The 16004-nt window shown below is 36.6% G+C and overlaps 1 protein-coding gene and 1 pseudogene across 1 annotated transcript; both read left to right on the top strand.

The window, feature by feature from the left end:
- Window positions 1-650: 650 nt before the first annotated feature.
- LOC121252920 (DDT domain-containing protein DDB_G0282237-like) lies at window positions 651-9820 on the top strand. Its single transcript, XM_041152769.1, is given in 14 exon segments — window positions 651-819; window positions 1963-2127; window positions 2291-2463; window positions 4234-4676; window positions 4784-4853; window positions 5071-5417; window positions 5586-5673; window positions 5676-5807; window positions 5810-6044; window positions 6132-6297; window positions 6411-6510; window positions 6513-6571; window positions 6689-6777; window positions 9374-9820. Coding segments are annotated over 13 exon segments (2166 nt in total). The 5' UTR covers window positions 651-819; window positions 1963-2014; the 3' UTR covers window positions 9525-9820.
- Window positions 9821-11218: 1398 nt separating this feature from the next.
- Window positions 11219-12997, top strand: LOC121253340 (annotated as a pseudogene).
- The last annotated feature ends 3007 nt before the right edge of the window (window positions 12998-16004 follow it).

Genomic DNA, 16004 nt, shown 5'->3' with positions numbered 1-16004 from the left:
CTATAATTGCTCAAAAAGTAATTAAAGTATCCTTTTTTTTCTTCTCTTATTTTCCTTATAATCGAAAAGATAAATGTTTTATTTTTAAAGAGAATTTATAGAAGAACATTTATAAATTTTCGTGACTTAATGTTGTCGGATTATATTTATTATTATATAATAGATCTAACATATTTTAATGTCAATTTATAAAATTTGTAAATAGATGTGGAAAATTTTTACTAATCATCCCTACGCAATATACCTACTTTTATTTTATTTTTCTTAACAAATGTGTGGTGTAAGAATGATAAGTAAAAGAACTCGTAGATGCTATTCTTTAGGTCTTATTTGATTATACAGTTCAGATGATATGTTTTATTAAAAGTTGAATAAAATATTGTTATAATATTATCTTAAAATTTGAAAAAGTTGAATTGTTTATTATATTTTATGTAAAAATTTAAAAAAATTATAATAATTATATAAGTTAAATATGATATAAAATAAGATAAAATAATTTAATTTTATGTAACCAAACCAGCCTTAAATCACCTTAAACGATTATGCTAATTTTAGTAATTAGCTATTTCTCAAAGGTCACAATTGTAATAAACTGATTATCGCGTCCAGCGTACCTATAAATACCGGGCGTCACACAACGATGCGGATAGAGAGAGAGGTAGCATGTGAGAGAAAGAAAGCGTTAGAGACTTCATTCCCCTCTCTCTAAAACTCGAATACATTTTATACACAACCGAAAGAACAGCTCTCCCTCGTCTCTCCCCAAAACTATACGCATTTTTGCTTCCCCACGTTCAGCACTCAAGCTCTTTCACTGTAAGAACACCACGCACTCTCTCGCTGGTTTTTTTCGCTCTTATTATATTGTTAATCTGCTTTTAACTTCTATACGTTCTTTTTGGTTCTGGCGGGAATGGAGGTTTTGCACGGTTATCGGTTGCTTTCGTTTTCTCCTCATCTTTTGCTTGCTTTTCTTGTCAATGGGTTCGATTACTTGTCCAGTTTAGCGGGCATTTTGCTTATTGTTGGGTATTGGTGCTGACTGTTGTATTGGTTTTGCTCTTGGGTTGATGTGCGGCCTTTTCCGGTTGGATCCCACAACACAGAACGTTCTAGGGTTTCTGACTGTTCTCTTAGATATGGGCCTCTTTTTTCTTCGTTGGGTAGATTGAAAATTGGCCAACGCAGATACTTATTGCTTTTTGTTTCCATTTAAAAAATTTATGCGATTGAGCATATTCTTATCATGTTGTTGTGCTGACGTTAACATTTTTTTGAAGGGTTTCTGTTTTTTTTTCTATGACATCCTTGTAGCTATGTACATTTCTAATCGTAGAAATTGAGTACAATCATGATTTTTGGAGTTTTGTCGTGATACTCTTTCTTAGTTTGTGTTTCTGGAAGTAATTTGGTCATTCATTTTTGGATTTAGGGTTTTTGTATTATACATATTGTTTTTAAATCCAATTTACATCACAGAGGATTGCTTAATGATTCAAATTGGAATTATATTTGTTGTGTCATGTAAGAGATGAATATATCATATCTTGGTGTCTGGTTGTTTGCTTTCTCTCTTGTTCTTATGCTTTGTGATTGATGAAAAATTTTGAGAACGAAAATGGAATAGGAAATTCGAATCATATCAGTTAATGCTGTTTTTGTAATCTTGAAGTAGGGAGAGAAAAGCTCGCCAAACTCTTTATGTTGGCAAGTTACACATGCATCCTGTCCGTATCGAACTTATGCCCTTATCTTCAAGCCTATTCTTAAGTGGGTATAAGTACCATTTGAGTCAGTGCATTGGAAACTACCGTACATTTTGTATGCTGTTACCAAATACAATGCCTAATTTCTGTATTTCTGCATTTCTAGTAATTCTGAGTGTCATGTAAGAAGTGTGAGAATTGTGTTTCTTAAGAGCTTGTTCTAAAACTGTCCATTTCGTTGCATTTGATGCAGGAAGTGCAGGTCCTCGTGCGGGTTCTTACTGGTGGTGGACTGAGTTATCACAATGCCTTTACTGAAAAGAAAGCCTTTTTCCTTGGCAGAACCACCTAAGGATTTGGAGCCTAATGAGCTTGTTTATCAAGTTCGTTTTACGAAAGAGATATTTAGGGATTATCAGTATCCTTTTTTGTAGATCTTGTTTAGTTCTTTGTTTTTGGGTGATTTCCTACCCTATCAAGGTCGTTAAGATCTTGTTAAGTTCTTTGTTTTCGGCATTGATTACATAGAGTCTTATGGTTCTATTAGATTCTTTTGTTTGTCTTTTCTTAACCTAGATCAGGGACTATTTGAACCATATAAACCTGTATCGCCGAAGAGTTTGGGTTTGTAAAGTCACTGGGAAAACTAGCTTGACTTATGAGGAGGCTTTGGTGTCAGAAAAGAAGGCAGTAGAAAAGGTCCAACAGTTCCCCAAAGAGCTTATGGCTCCTGCATTGCATGTCATTCAGTACAGTAAGTTGCTAACCCCTATTACGAAAAAGTTGACTTGCTATCCAGCTTTCCTTTTACTTTAGCATTAGTTGCTAGTTGCGCCACTTTTTACAATCAATGTAGCATTTAATGACTTCCAATTTTTCTCTAATAGAGTGATTCATGACCCTTCACATTTTAAGATTAGACATGTGTCTCTATATATGTGGCATCTAACGTTCAGGAACGCCATGAAGTGATAGTTTGTGTACCCCCACACTGACAGATAGACGCATCTTCTTTGGATTTTATAATGGTCAAAATTTTTAGGTTGTAAGAATTTAAGGGAACCATTGTGTGCTTCCTTTGCACTAAAGGTTAGAGTTGAGCAAAAATTCGACAATCTGACTTTGCCTTCTACTCTGCTCTGACTCTGACTTATCGGAGTCGGAGTTTTTTTAACCAAAAAAGTTGGAGTCCGAGGTGGCGATGTATCGACTCCGCTTTGACTCTGACTCCAACTTCAACTCTAACTCCGACTCCGATATTGTACATATTTTATAAAAATACATGTATTTGTTATATATGAATCATATATATTTTATATAACTATAACTTATATAGTTAATTAAATTCAATAATATACTAGTATGAGCAAATTATTATAAAATAATATGCTTATACTTTAATATAAATAGACTAAATTCAATAATAATAGTTTAGTATATGTAAACACCATACTATTAACTATTACTACCATGTAATACTAATGTATAATAACATGTAATACTAATTATATCATAACTAATGTATTGTGTGTAAACACAAATATATAAATTTATAATAACATGTAATACTAATGTATAAAAATTAACATATAATAACATGTATAATAACAATAATTTGTGCAATGATTTATTTTTTCAAGTTTGGTTATGTTTTAATAAAATTGAAATTGAAAAAATAATTTTTTAAAAAATTGAAATCTGGAAGCCCAAATTTGATTAGTGAGAGCCTAAGATTGTAAAATTGAAATTTTAAATGGGCTAAGAAAAAAAGCCCAAATCTGACTCTGCTTCGACAAGTCGGAGTCGGTGTCAGATTGGAGGCTATGTGAATTGGAGTTGGGAGTCGGAGGTAGGGCACTCCGACTCCGACATTGTCGGTGCTCAACCCTATTGAAGGTGAAGGTTTCCTTGTTCTATTATTTTTTTTCACTTAAAGAAAAGGAAAAAAAAAAAAAAAAAAAAGAGTTATTACACAACTTTTGATGTAATCCATGTGACACTAATGGGGGTTTATGGTGACTGGGCGTGCAGTGACAAGCTTAAGACGTGAATATGATGACTACATAAATCAAAATTGTCAAGCTGTAACTATGCACTGAATATTTTTGGAAAAGGAAAATACTAGATTGTTATTGGAAAAACAGTACATTAAGAAAGAGAGAATCTAGAGACATGCTCATCACGAATTGATTTTTCTAGGCATTATGGAAGTGCGGCTTTACATTTTAAGTGTCTTTTTCGCTGATCAACAGTTCTTTCAATTTTGGCAAAAAACTTGAAAGGTACAGGGAACACTTGAAAGAACAATTTAATGTGCTCTAGTTTTCATGACATTTTTTCCCTATTTCTAGTTAGGTGTTCCTCGTTATACCTTCTGTGTATTTGGGCTATGCCTTTTGCATTCTTTGATAATAACCGCTATGAGTACTTTAAAATAAAAATAGTTGTTCCTTTCAAGTTGTTATTTGCCCCAGGGTGTCCATTCTAAGGCAGTTGAAAGTCTCTAGATCTTTTCTTTTTGCAGGTATTCTTTCACTGAAAGATCTTGCCGATACAATAGCCGAAAAGTTGCAGAAACGCTTGTTTGTTGGTGCTGAATTGTATGGAAGGAAGGAAAATGGTTTATTTCCTTGCAAAATATTAAAAGTTCTGGAGGAAGCTCCTGAAAGAATCCTATATGAGGTGGCATGGCTTGACAAAAATAAGAAAGTTATGGAAAGTTCTTCCGTAAATGGAGAAGATTTATTACAGAGGAAGTTGCCCTTTAGTAGAGCTGTTTTGAAGTCTTTTATTCGGGAATCTACATGCCGAAGTGCTCCTTGGGTCCTTCATGATAAACTGGCCCGACATCATGGAATTTCAACTGATCTTCCGGAGGAGTTAAGGAGCCAAGTTTTCTTTAAGGATGGACAGGTAGTCTGCTATAAGAAACGAAGGAAAAATGAGGAAGATAGAAAGAGTGGCATGGTAGTTATTTCTAGCTCTCTCTGTTAATCTGTCTCTCTATCTCTCTCTTTCTCTCTCTCTTGTAATAGTCATGATGTCATTGTTTATCTCATATTTACCATATTCAGGAAATGAAAAAAGAATCTGGAGAAAATAAAAGGAGGCGATTTGATGGAGCAGTCATGAAGACTAAGAAAGGTATAAGCATTGAAGTTGCCTTATCGTGGGTCTATTTTTCTCTTTTTAAGGTTACATTGTTGCTTGTGGCAGAATACAGTGTCAGTGTACCCCAATCGTACCGTCCAGGAAAATTCTATTCTAGTGCATGAGATTTTTTATACCATGTAACACTTGTGTGGTCACAAGTCTAATAATTTCATTTCATCTTATTTTTATTGCTTTCTTGAATTTATAGAAGATGATCAACCAGTGGAAGAGCCTATCAAATATCCAATTGATGACCTGTTAGTGCAGCCTGGTCCAGATGATCCAGTTTTCACTGACCATCCTTCCCCGTCAAGGGACTTCAATGTTCCAATGGATTGTGTTGGGAATCTTCTAATGGTTTGGGATTTTTGTTCATCATTTAGTGGGCTGTTGCACTTGTGGCCATTCTCCCTTGAAGATTTTGAAAATGCTATCTGCCACAAGGATGGCAGTCCAGTTCTCCTTGTGGAATCTCATTCAGCTCTTCTTCGATTGCTCATAAAAGACAGTGGCGAATATCTATTGGCTGTACAGAAAAGAAATCGAAAATTAAAGGTTTTCATCCAGTTTGTACTTTATTTTCTATCTCTTGTTTCTTTTTATGTGGCATGGTGTGTTTAACCAAGGTAGAGTTTTTGTTCCATCCGCATCATGTACGTAACTGCTGTTGCTTTTGCTGCATTTTGGTGCTTGGCATGTCCTGATTTATCCTTTCCATTTCAGATTACAATGATCAATTGGACAGAGTATTTATGCGATTTTTTGGAAATGACAAAACTTCCTGAGTTATGCACTTGCATGGCAACTATTAAGAGGGTCATTATGGTCTTTTGGATGCTCATGCTAAGTTGGGAATCTTACGAGAATTGGTTGATCAAGTGCTTCAAGCAGATATTTTTAAGGAGAAGTTGGATGAGGTTATCGAACAGCGGCAGGAACTTGGCGCCACAAGAAGGGGGAAGCATTAGAAGAAGCCAGAAAGAAAAGAGAGGAGAAGGAACAGTTGAAGGCTGAGTTTGATGCCAATCGGGCAACTGATCAACAGTGTGTGGAGAGCAAAGGTGTAGCAGCAAATGATAAGCACAGTAAACAGAATGGTCACAGTAAACAGAATGGTCACACGGAAAAGAGAAGAAATGGGGAGGTCCTATCTTCTCACCAGGGCAAGGCATCAAGGAATTGGTCTTGATTCTTTCTTTTACTAATTAAAGTACATTTCATAATGATTTCTTTATGTGTGGCTCATTATTATTTTTCTGATCTTTCCAGTGAGAGCAAGCTTATGATCACCACATCAAAGAAGAAGGCCAAAAGGCAGAATTCAGATGTGGACCTCCCATCAGATAAGGGCAAAGATTCATCTAGGAAGGAAGGGTTGGAAATTTTGAAGGATGATAAAAGGGAAGCAACTAAGAAAAGGAGTAAAGAACAAAGGGTTAAAATCAATCTCCGTACTCTCCTCTCATGTCATGTTTTTCTTTGTGCTTGTCTGTGTTCATTTATTGTGTTTTCTTTATTCATGTTTTCTTGTCATTGATCCTAACCCAGAAAGAGTATTATGAACGGGAGATGGAGAAACGAGTGATACGCACCAACCCCTTGGGCAGAGACAGATTTTATAACAGGTATTGGTGGTTTCGACGTGATGGAGGATATTTTTTGAGAGTTCTGACTCCAAGGAGTGGGGATACTACAGTAGCAAGGAAGAGGTAATAATTCTGCTTGGCTAGTTTATATGTATCTCAAGGGGCTGAAGAAAAAAAAAGAACAAGAAATAAAAATTTTATTAGAATCACAATTGTTTTTATTCAACTTGACATTCTCAGCTGGATGCCTTGATGGGTTCACTGAATATCAAGGGTGAGAGGGAGAGGGAACTGAAGAAACATCTGGAAAAATTCTTTAGCAGAATATGGTGAGTTAATCCTTCACTGTTTTCCTATCTTCTATACTTTTTTGGAATCATCATTTATTTTTTCTGCCTTATTAAAGATCGTTTTTGTTCTTTGTTGTTTCTCTCTTTTGCATAAGCTGTAGTTATATGGCCAATTGTGGTGTGCATACACCTACACACGTGATGTGTCCACGTTGGCCTGTACATCTATATGCATGTCTGCGCATGTAGCATGTTAGACTAGGCAGGTTTTTTTGTTGGAGAAAGGGGTTGGGGGGGGGGGGGGGGGGGGAGGTGTTAAGGAAAACTTTGTCTGGGGAACTAAACCTAAGTTACACAATGATCTGTGATCAAGGGCAGTGAAAAGGAGGTGAGAGAGTATCAAATCTGAACTCTTTTTTGCCACATACATGTAAGGATCCTCAATTTTTGGGCTCATCATATCTTAAGACATTCAAGGGCAGCTCCCCTACCTTTTTATTATGGCTGAAGTAACACTAGCCAGCTGCACTTAATCTCAACGAAAATAAAAAGAACCTTCTGCTGAATTCAAAACTTTGTTTCCACGGAGGGTGGGTGAACTTTTTGCAGTAGTTATTAATCTAAAGCTACAATTTTGGTTACATGTTTTCACGGGGAGGTTTGCATGGTTGGAAAAGTTAGTTTGTAACACCCCATTCCTGTAGGTTAGGAGTGTTATGTGCTTTCGTAACTGTGCCCAGTAAAGAGACCCAACATAATAAAAAGACCTAATTTATCGAAAATAAATTCCCAGAAAAATAACAAAAATATAGTCTCACAGCAAGAAAATTTTAAACTGATCTTTTAATGAAATACAAGAAGACACTTATTAACTATGCTTGGCTATTAGCTTGTAAACACTATATTCTTTGGACATTTTACAAACATATATATATAATAATAATAATTAAAAAAAAAACCAACCAAAATGAGTTCAATACTTAATAAGTAGTACGTCATATAGTAAACATCATAAAAAATAGGGTTTTCTTCAAAGTGTGCATACTTAATACTTATACTAACATAAACACATAACATGTACTATGCAAACTTATCTTTCCCTTTCTTTAATAGCCAGCACACCTTAACCCCCGTGTGCAGGGTTGTGCACCAATTCCACTGCCTGTGGCCACAAGAGGAACTGTTTGACTTATCATAACATACTATGGTGAACCTTGCTTAGGTTCATGGTTTGCACATCCACCCATAATTGCATTGGTATCATACATCTCTTATCGTCATTCCTAAGGCCTCATTTGGTTACACAGATAAGATGAAATGAGATAAGAAATATGTGAATAGTAGTGAGATAGTTTGTGAATAGTAGTGAAATGGTTTGAGTTAAGATGTTTTATGGGGTTTTGGGGAAGGAAAGAGAAAAAGTTGAATAAAAATATTATAAAGTTAATAATGTTAGAATATAATTTTTTAATATAATTTTTGTTTTGGGATTTGAAAAAGTTGAATTATTTTTTATGTTTTGTTTGAAAGTTTAGAAAATTTGTAATGATTAGGTAATGATTAAATGAAAAAGTGTGTGTTTGCGTTTGAATGATGTTTGGATGTGAGATGAGATGAGATGCGATGGGATGGGATGAGATGGGGTGAGACCATCTGTGAAACCAAACGGGGTCTAAAGCTTCTTTCATAGCTTGTCTTTTATCTTTCTTATCATGATGCATGTAGAACACATAATGACATAGCTTATCGTAATCATAAATGTAAACATATCAAGATGCATGTAAAACATATAATAAATGACATTGAAACCCACTTTCATCATATCATACCTAGGTACGTAAAAATGAGCTGTCAATAAAAGATCATACATATATGGTACTTTTAAAAAAATTATTGTTTACCGTACATGCAAGGGTACGATCATGTTACTTACCTCTTTTCTTTTATTGATAGTAAACACGTCAATAATCACCCTGGAAAAGGGTTGGACTTGATAGGGTGAGGCTGTTGTTTTTTTTAATCTCCTGAAATTGCAGCAGTTATCTAGGGTTAGGGATTGGTCTTCTTGAAGAACGTCACATGGGATTGCTATAAAAACTTTCTAGACTCACAGCAGCCTCTGTTTTTCCTAGTTTTCAAGCCATACAGTCATTTTAATGAGACCTGACAACCTAATAATAGGGCTGTACGAATTAACTTACTTTGTTTTGAAAATGGTTTCTAAGAATCCTAGTGCCCAGGAGTTCTCGGGTAAATATGTTGCTATTCTTTAGGAGTCATAAATGGGGCTGATTTCCGATTGTTTTGAATTTAAGAGCCAAAAATCAAATGGGCTTTGGCTAGAAAATACTTGGGCTTATCCATCCATATATGGACTAATGGGCTGAACATACTCCATTTTGAATCTAGGTCTGAAATTATATCCAATCATATCTCCTCAATATTAGATCCTCAAATAATACGCATTGGCTAATGGACCCAATAAAATAATCTTCCTTCCAGCCTTAACAAAATTGTACACATGGTCAAAACTTATAAAGCCTATGAAATTTGGGTCTAGATGTTACACTGTTATACTTCCAAGACTTATCCCTTGATGCTCTGATTGTTGAAATGATGCCACTATTTTTTATAGTGCGGAGCTCCAAAAGAGATCAAAGGACATGGCTCACAAGATTGCATTGGAGGAGGCTGTGCTTCGAAGATCTACTCGTGTACGAGCTCCGCCTAGGCAAAATCCTGCTAAGTCTTTCCTCAGGTATGTCAACAAGTGGAAGGAAGACTAATTGGGCTAGTGTTCTATATTGGGGATTATGTTCCATTCATTTAGTGTAGGTCTTATACTTAAAATTATAGCTCATCGTAGGATAGGATTTATTTTGGATGAATCAGACCACATGCTCATAAATTTCTTCAGCGAGAATTTGTTAGTAGAGGGTCCAGTGAGTGGTGGCGTAGGGTCATGGGAATGAAAATGGATGGAGAAGTTTTTCTTGACTCATTCCTTTTTGTAGACAAGCCCGTGATTATGCTTGACCCACAAATTTTGAAGTGGCGAATGTTACAAGATCATGGTTACTCACTTTTGTGTACTTATTTTTCATCCTTTTGCCTGCTTTTTTTGGATTGCAAGAAATGATGAATTGGTAGAGAGAGAGGGAGAGATTGGAGCTGAAACCTAGAAAAGCAAGGAAACGATAGCACATGACATGATCATTCAAAGAATAACTAAAACTAACTTTGATAACATACTATATAACCAGAGTACAGAGTTTTGTTCTTATGAAGTCACATCATCTACTCTTTTAAGATCTTTTATACTGTGCCCAATACCGAAGTTAGTTCTATACATATGACCAGCAACGAGAAAAATAAATGCAATAGCTAAATGATGATGAGCAATATCAATCGAGTTAAGACTTGTGAAATGAAGAATAATGTATCAAGCTTTAACTTGTGCATTTTTAATTTATAATCAATAGATTTGTAAATTTTATTGCATTTTAAAAGAAGTTAAAGACTTGCATTATGACTTCTTATGGCCATGTTTATTTTTTACACTAAATAGACAGCTTTTGGTCTTCTTTTCACCAAAGCAGAATTTTGAATCCTCTGCATTCCCCTGTCTGAATGGTAAGTAATTCGGACAGGGTTGCATAAGAGGAGGTTACAACCCCCACTTCTCAAATAAGTGACTCTGGGCACCCGCCTAAGAAGATGGAGCCTACAGCCACCCCTTCTCCTACATTCCCTGTCCGAATTTCCTGCAAACCATCTGGGGGCTGAGGATTGCATGGGATTCCGCATTCGGAATTGTGAGCCCTACTAATATCACAAACTAAATGAAACAATAATTGCTATCATATAAAATTGATCACAAATCAACACGCATAGCATGGCTATTGGCTTCCAACTAAAGAAACCACGACGATGTAGCCAGAGCCAGTTATTAGCCATCTATCCACAATCAGCTAAGAGCAAGATACTGCATGTTCAATCTCGGTTTCTGGCTGGGATTGCGTGCTTTTGATTGGGTCAAAGGTCCTCAAAAACAACAGAGAGAGAGAGGCAGAGGAAGATTGAAAAAAATTGTGATATTATAGCCAATTTTTGTTATCCCAAATGCAAGTAAGTAGACGCAATTATGGATTCGGGTGATTTTATGAACCATGTAAGAAAAACAATACATAAAAATGGTTTTATTTGTCCCATAATCAAAACACGTCAATTTTTCATATGTGACGACGATGCCTTTTCTTCAATCATCAATCTCGCCCCTTGCCATTTTGATGCGTGTCTTCTATGTGTGAATAAATTACTAATTAACTACACTAACTAAGGTGCCGTTTGCCGTTAGGATAGTAACTTATAGATGATAGTTGAATAAAATATTATTAGAATAATATTTTTTAATATTATTATTATTTTGAGATTTGAAAAAGTTAAATTATTTATTATATTTTATGTAAAAATTTCATAAAATTGTAACGATGAGACGAAACACTTCCTCTAAATTTGACAATTCTAAATTAATAAATAGGTGTGATAATGTTAACACACCTACTATGTTAACAAATGCCCTTTGATATCTCTTCTTTAGAAATCGATACCTCTCTCTTGGTCTCTCTCTCTCTCTGAGACAGAAAAATTAAGGAAACCATAGTGTTGTATCCTGCTCCTGGCTTCCACCACATGGTCTCCATGGTAGAACTGGGGAAGCTAATCATACAACATCACCCAGACTTCTCCATAACAATCCTAGTTGCATCCACACCTTCAGAAACATCCACCGCTTCCTCCTACATCAACCTCATCTCCAACACAAATCTTCCCATCTCCTTCTTCTCCCTCCCCTCAATCCACCCTCCCCCACCACCACCCAACCAAGACCTCCATGAAACCCAACAAAGAGCAGCCTCGGCATTCCAGTCCATCCGCCTCAACGTTCCTCACGTCCTCGATGCCCTCCGCGCCATATCTCTCTCCTCTTCCGTCCTTGCTTTCATAACCTCTTTGAACCCCTTCTCTGATTACAACCTAATTCACATCCCAATTTACTTCTACTTCACCTCTTGTGCCTCTGCTCTTAGTTTCTTTCTCCACTTGCCCACCATCCACAACCAAACCTCCAAAAGCTTCAAGGAACTCAATGAAACCCTCCTGGACATTCCTGGATTACCACCCATCAAAGCCTCACAGATGCCTCAACCTATGCTCCACAGGGGGACCCCGGCTACCAATACTTCCTTGATCTTGGCTCTCGCCTACCCAAGTTGAAAGGGATCATAGTAAACATCTTTGATTCACTTGAGCCGCACGCAATCAAAGCCATCGCCGATGGTGCTTGTTTTCCAAAGGGCGTAGTTCCGCTGCCGCTATACTGTATTGGGCCATTGATCACGGATGCCAAAGATCGAACTGGGACCTCCTACGATGCATCATCCGAATGCTTGGCATGGTTAGATGGACAGCCGATAAGAAGCGTTGTGTTCCTGTGCTTTGGTAGTAGAGGGAAATTTTCTGAAGCACAACTTAAAAGGATGGCTTTTGGGTTGGAGATGAGCATTCAGAGATTCTTGTGTGTAGTCAAGAGTCCTGATCAGGGTTCAATTACTGAACCAGACTTGGAGGTCCTATTGCCAAAAGGGTTTCTGGAAAGGACGAAAGAAAGGGCTCTTGTAGTGAAGTCTTGGGCTCCACAGAATGCGATTTTGAGACACGAATCGGTAGGCGGGTTCGTGACGCACTGTGGGTGGAACTCGGTGCTAGAAGCGGTGAGCTATGGCGTGCCAATGGTGGCGTGGCCATTGTGCGCCGAGCAGCATTTGAATGCTGTGGTTTTGGTGGCGGAAATGAAGTTGGCAATACCCATTAATATGGCGACATATAATTCCAAGGAAGGAGATAAAGAAGTGTTAATGGTGAGTGCAGAGGAGGTGGAAAAGAAGGTGAGACAAGTGATGGAATTGGAGGAAGGGAAAGTTCAAAGAGAGCGAAGTCTAGATATGAGAGTGATGGCTACGGCGGCTCGGACCAAAGGTGGGTCGTCCTTCACAGCCTTTTCCGAGCTGGTGGCTTCCTGGAAGTAAGGTTGATGTTGTAGTTGCAGTTGCTGGTGGTAGCTTAATTGCAGTTCAAATCATCATTTATTCTTAAAAATTTAATTTATTATATGTATTTGAGAATTATTTAATTAATAGAATGAGATAGTCATGTTTGAGCTCAAGATCTCTATATTAATTTTATATAAAATCCTACATAAAATTACGATTTGTTACAAAATTTTAAACTAATGAAAAGAAATAAGTTTTATTATTTATATTATATCTGTACTAAGTCTTGGATTTGGATCTAAATATGAATTAATCCTAGCTGCCTAAAAGTTGATTGAATTCTCTGATAAAAATGCAATCTAAATTATAACTCAAATCCAATTTAAGAATTAATCTAAAACTTTGGCTCCTCCATTAATCAACATTCTAACTGATGAAGTTGCATGTCACGCACAATTCCTCATGACTCTTTGAAAGGCACATGATTGTATGATTTTGTCGTTTACTATATGATTTTTTAAAATAATTATGCGGCACTTACATACTCTACAACTATATGTAACATTACTCTTTAAGAAAACTTGACTCATCTCTATGAGCTTCAGAGGAATCTTAGCATATTCACATTTGAGCTCGATTTTAATTTATACTTACCTATGAACATGTCTTTTCACTTGTAAATTAAGCCTTGTCCAATTTAACATGGACTTGGAAGTATTCCAGTTTCCATACTTGTGATAAAAGTGTCATTTTACTTTCAGGTTTCATGTTTTCTTGTAGTTATACAGGCTAAAATATCATTCATGATGATTATAAAAGTGTCATTTGCGGTAAATAAGTGACATTCTATTGTGCAGCGCTAGTACCCCTCATTTCAGACCCCTTCTTTATTGTTTATCCTTTTGGCTGTGATCTGAGTAGGCCCCTTTCTTACTTATAGCCTTTTGTCTTGTCGCTAAGTCTGTTTTGAGCACTTTGCTTACCTTTGTTATCATGGTTGGGGCGAGCACTTTAGCTCGCAACTACCATTTCAACTTGCGATAGTGCCGTACGTTCCATGTTCAAGTGGAGAACACCGACGATGCCCTTTTGCTCTCCCACCGAGGTGGCGAGCACATGAACTCCACTTGTCGCCCGCAGAGGTCTTGAGCACTTGGATAGCGCAAATTGTTCAGATCGTGTGGGAGGTTGGCTCTCGAGCATGTAAAGCATATTTGATTTCCATAAGAATCCAACTCACAATCAAATTGGTTGGATCACGTGGGAGCTCTCAAGCATGTAAAGCGTACCCTAATCTATCGGACGAAAATAACTTGGTCCACAAGGGCACTCTGGTTTGGTCAATAACAGGAGTATTTTAGTCCAATATTGAAACAGTAGAGGGACAAATTGGTGAAGCGCTATGATCTTGGGGGAGACAAGCAAAAACTACCCGAAGCCCAAGGGGCCAACAACAACTCGGAATGCGAGCAACAATTATCAATTTTCAGGAGAAACAAACAAAGAGTGTCCACATCTTGGATGAGCAAAGAATGCTCGGACACAGGGGAAACACTCGAAACCTGTGACAAACAAAGAGAGCTTAAACACAGGGTGAGCAACCACAGCTCCTAATGGATTTGTACTTACTTGGGGGCGAGCACATTGCCTTTCTTTGTAATCAGTCGAGGTGAGCACATTGCATGAGCACATTGCTTGCAAGCATGCTATTCTGTGGTGCTCGTCCCGCCCCAATGCGAGCACTTTGCTTCTTTATGCTCGCCCTAGGGCAAGCACTCCCCCTTCTCACATTGCATGCCCCGGTCACCTTAGCTTGAGTACTGCCGAGCTCATGGTTCTCCCCGAGGTGGTGACCACTTTGGTTACTGTTGAGGTTGCTTGCCTTTGTACTCACTCAGGTGCGGGAACTTTCCCTTTTCATGTTGCTTGCCTTGATCAAAAGCACTTTGCTTCTTGTGGGTTCTCCCATAGCTCCAGCACTTCCGAGCGAGTAGCTTGTCTGGCGAGCACTTGGGGAATGTTTGGACACTTGGAGTATCTTACTATTTTGTAAATAGTAGTAAAATAATTTAAGTGAAAATATTTTATTGAGTTTTGAGAAATGAGAGAGAAAGAGTTGAATAAAATATTATAAAATTAAAAAATTATTTGAATATGATTTTCATTTTGAAGTTCGTAAAAGTTGTATTGATTTTGTGTTTTATTTTAGGTCCCGTTTGGATTTAGAGATAAATTGAGATGAGTTGAGATGATTTTAGATGAGTTGAATAATATATTATTAGAATGTTATTTTTAATATTATTATTATTTTGAGATTTAAAAAAATTGAATTATTTATTATATTTTACGTGGGAATTTGAGAAAGTTGTAATGTTGAGATGAGTTGAGATGAATTTTGAATAGAAACGGAACCTTAAAGTTTGTAAAATTTGTATTGATTTTGTGTTTGAATAATGATTATGTAATGATTATATGAAAATGTGAAAATTTTAAAATTAAAAAGTATTTTGTGTTTGAATGATGTTTGTGAATAAAACTATAAGAGGTTTTGAGAATCATCATAGTGTCCAAGCATGCCCTAATCTTCATTTGTCCTCACCGAGTTGCAAGCACTTCCCACCTTTGCTACTCGATGAAGTCCTGAGCACTTTGCTTCCCTGTTGAGCATCCTACTTCCCTTTTAAGTTGCATTTGGATGTTGAGCTGAATTGAGTTGAGTTGAGTTTTTTTATGAATAGTAGTGAGTTGAGTAGTAGAGGGAGTTATGTGGAGCCCATCTAAATTGAGTTTAAAGTGTGTTTAGATATTAAAATGAATTTAATACTTTTTATAGAAAATTAAAAAATGTTTTGGGTCTCACGTATAAAGATGTATTAAGTTGAAAAAGGTCGTGAGTCCCACGTGTAAGAATATTTTAAGTTGAGATGAGTTAGTAATTTAAAAATTGAATGTTTGAATGTTAGATTCAGTTTAAAATTAGACTGAGCTCAACAACCAAATGGGTCCTAAATATCTATGTGTGAGTTGCCAGGTACAAGATCGAGTAGTACAATTTGCAGTATTTTGAGTTCTGGTTTTAGTGGGTCATTTTAGACCATCAAAAGGTTGGACTAAACATCTATGTGGTGCATGCTCTCGAACTATTTTCCTTGCTTGCACTTGTTGTTAGACTATTTTTATTATTCAATTGTCTCCTATTAGACTTTGGTTTTC

This window comes from Juglans microcarpa x Juglans regia, chromosome 2S, assembly GCF_004785595.1.
Source record: "Juglans microcarpa x Juglans regia isolate MS1-56 chromosome 2S, Jm3101_v1.0, whole genome shotgun sequence".
Classification (NCBI taxonomy): Eukaryota; Viridiplantae; Streptophyta; class Magnoliopsida; order Fagales; family Juglandaceae; genus Juglans; species Juglans microcarpa x Juglans regia.
This window is presented reverse-complemented; position numbering and strand designations above follow the sequence as displayed.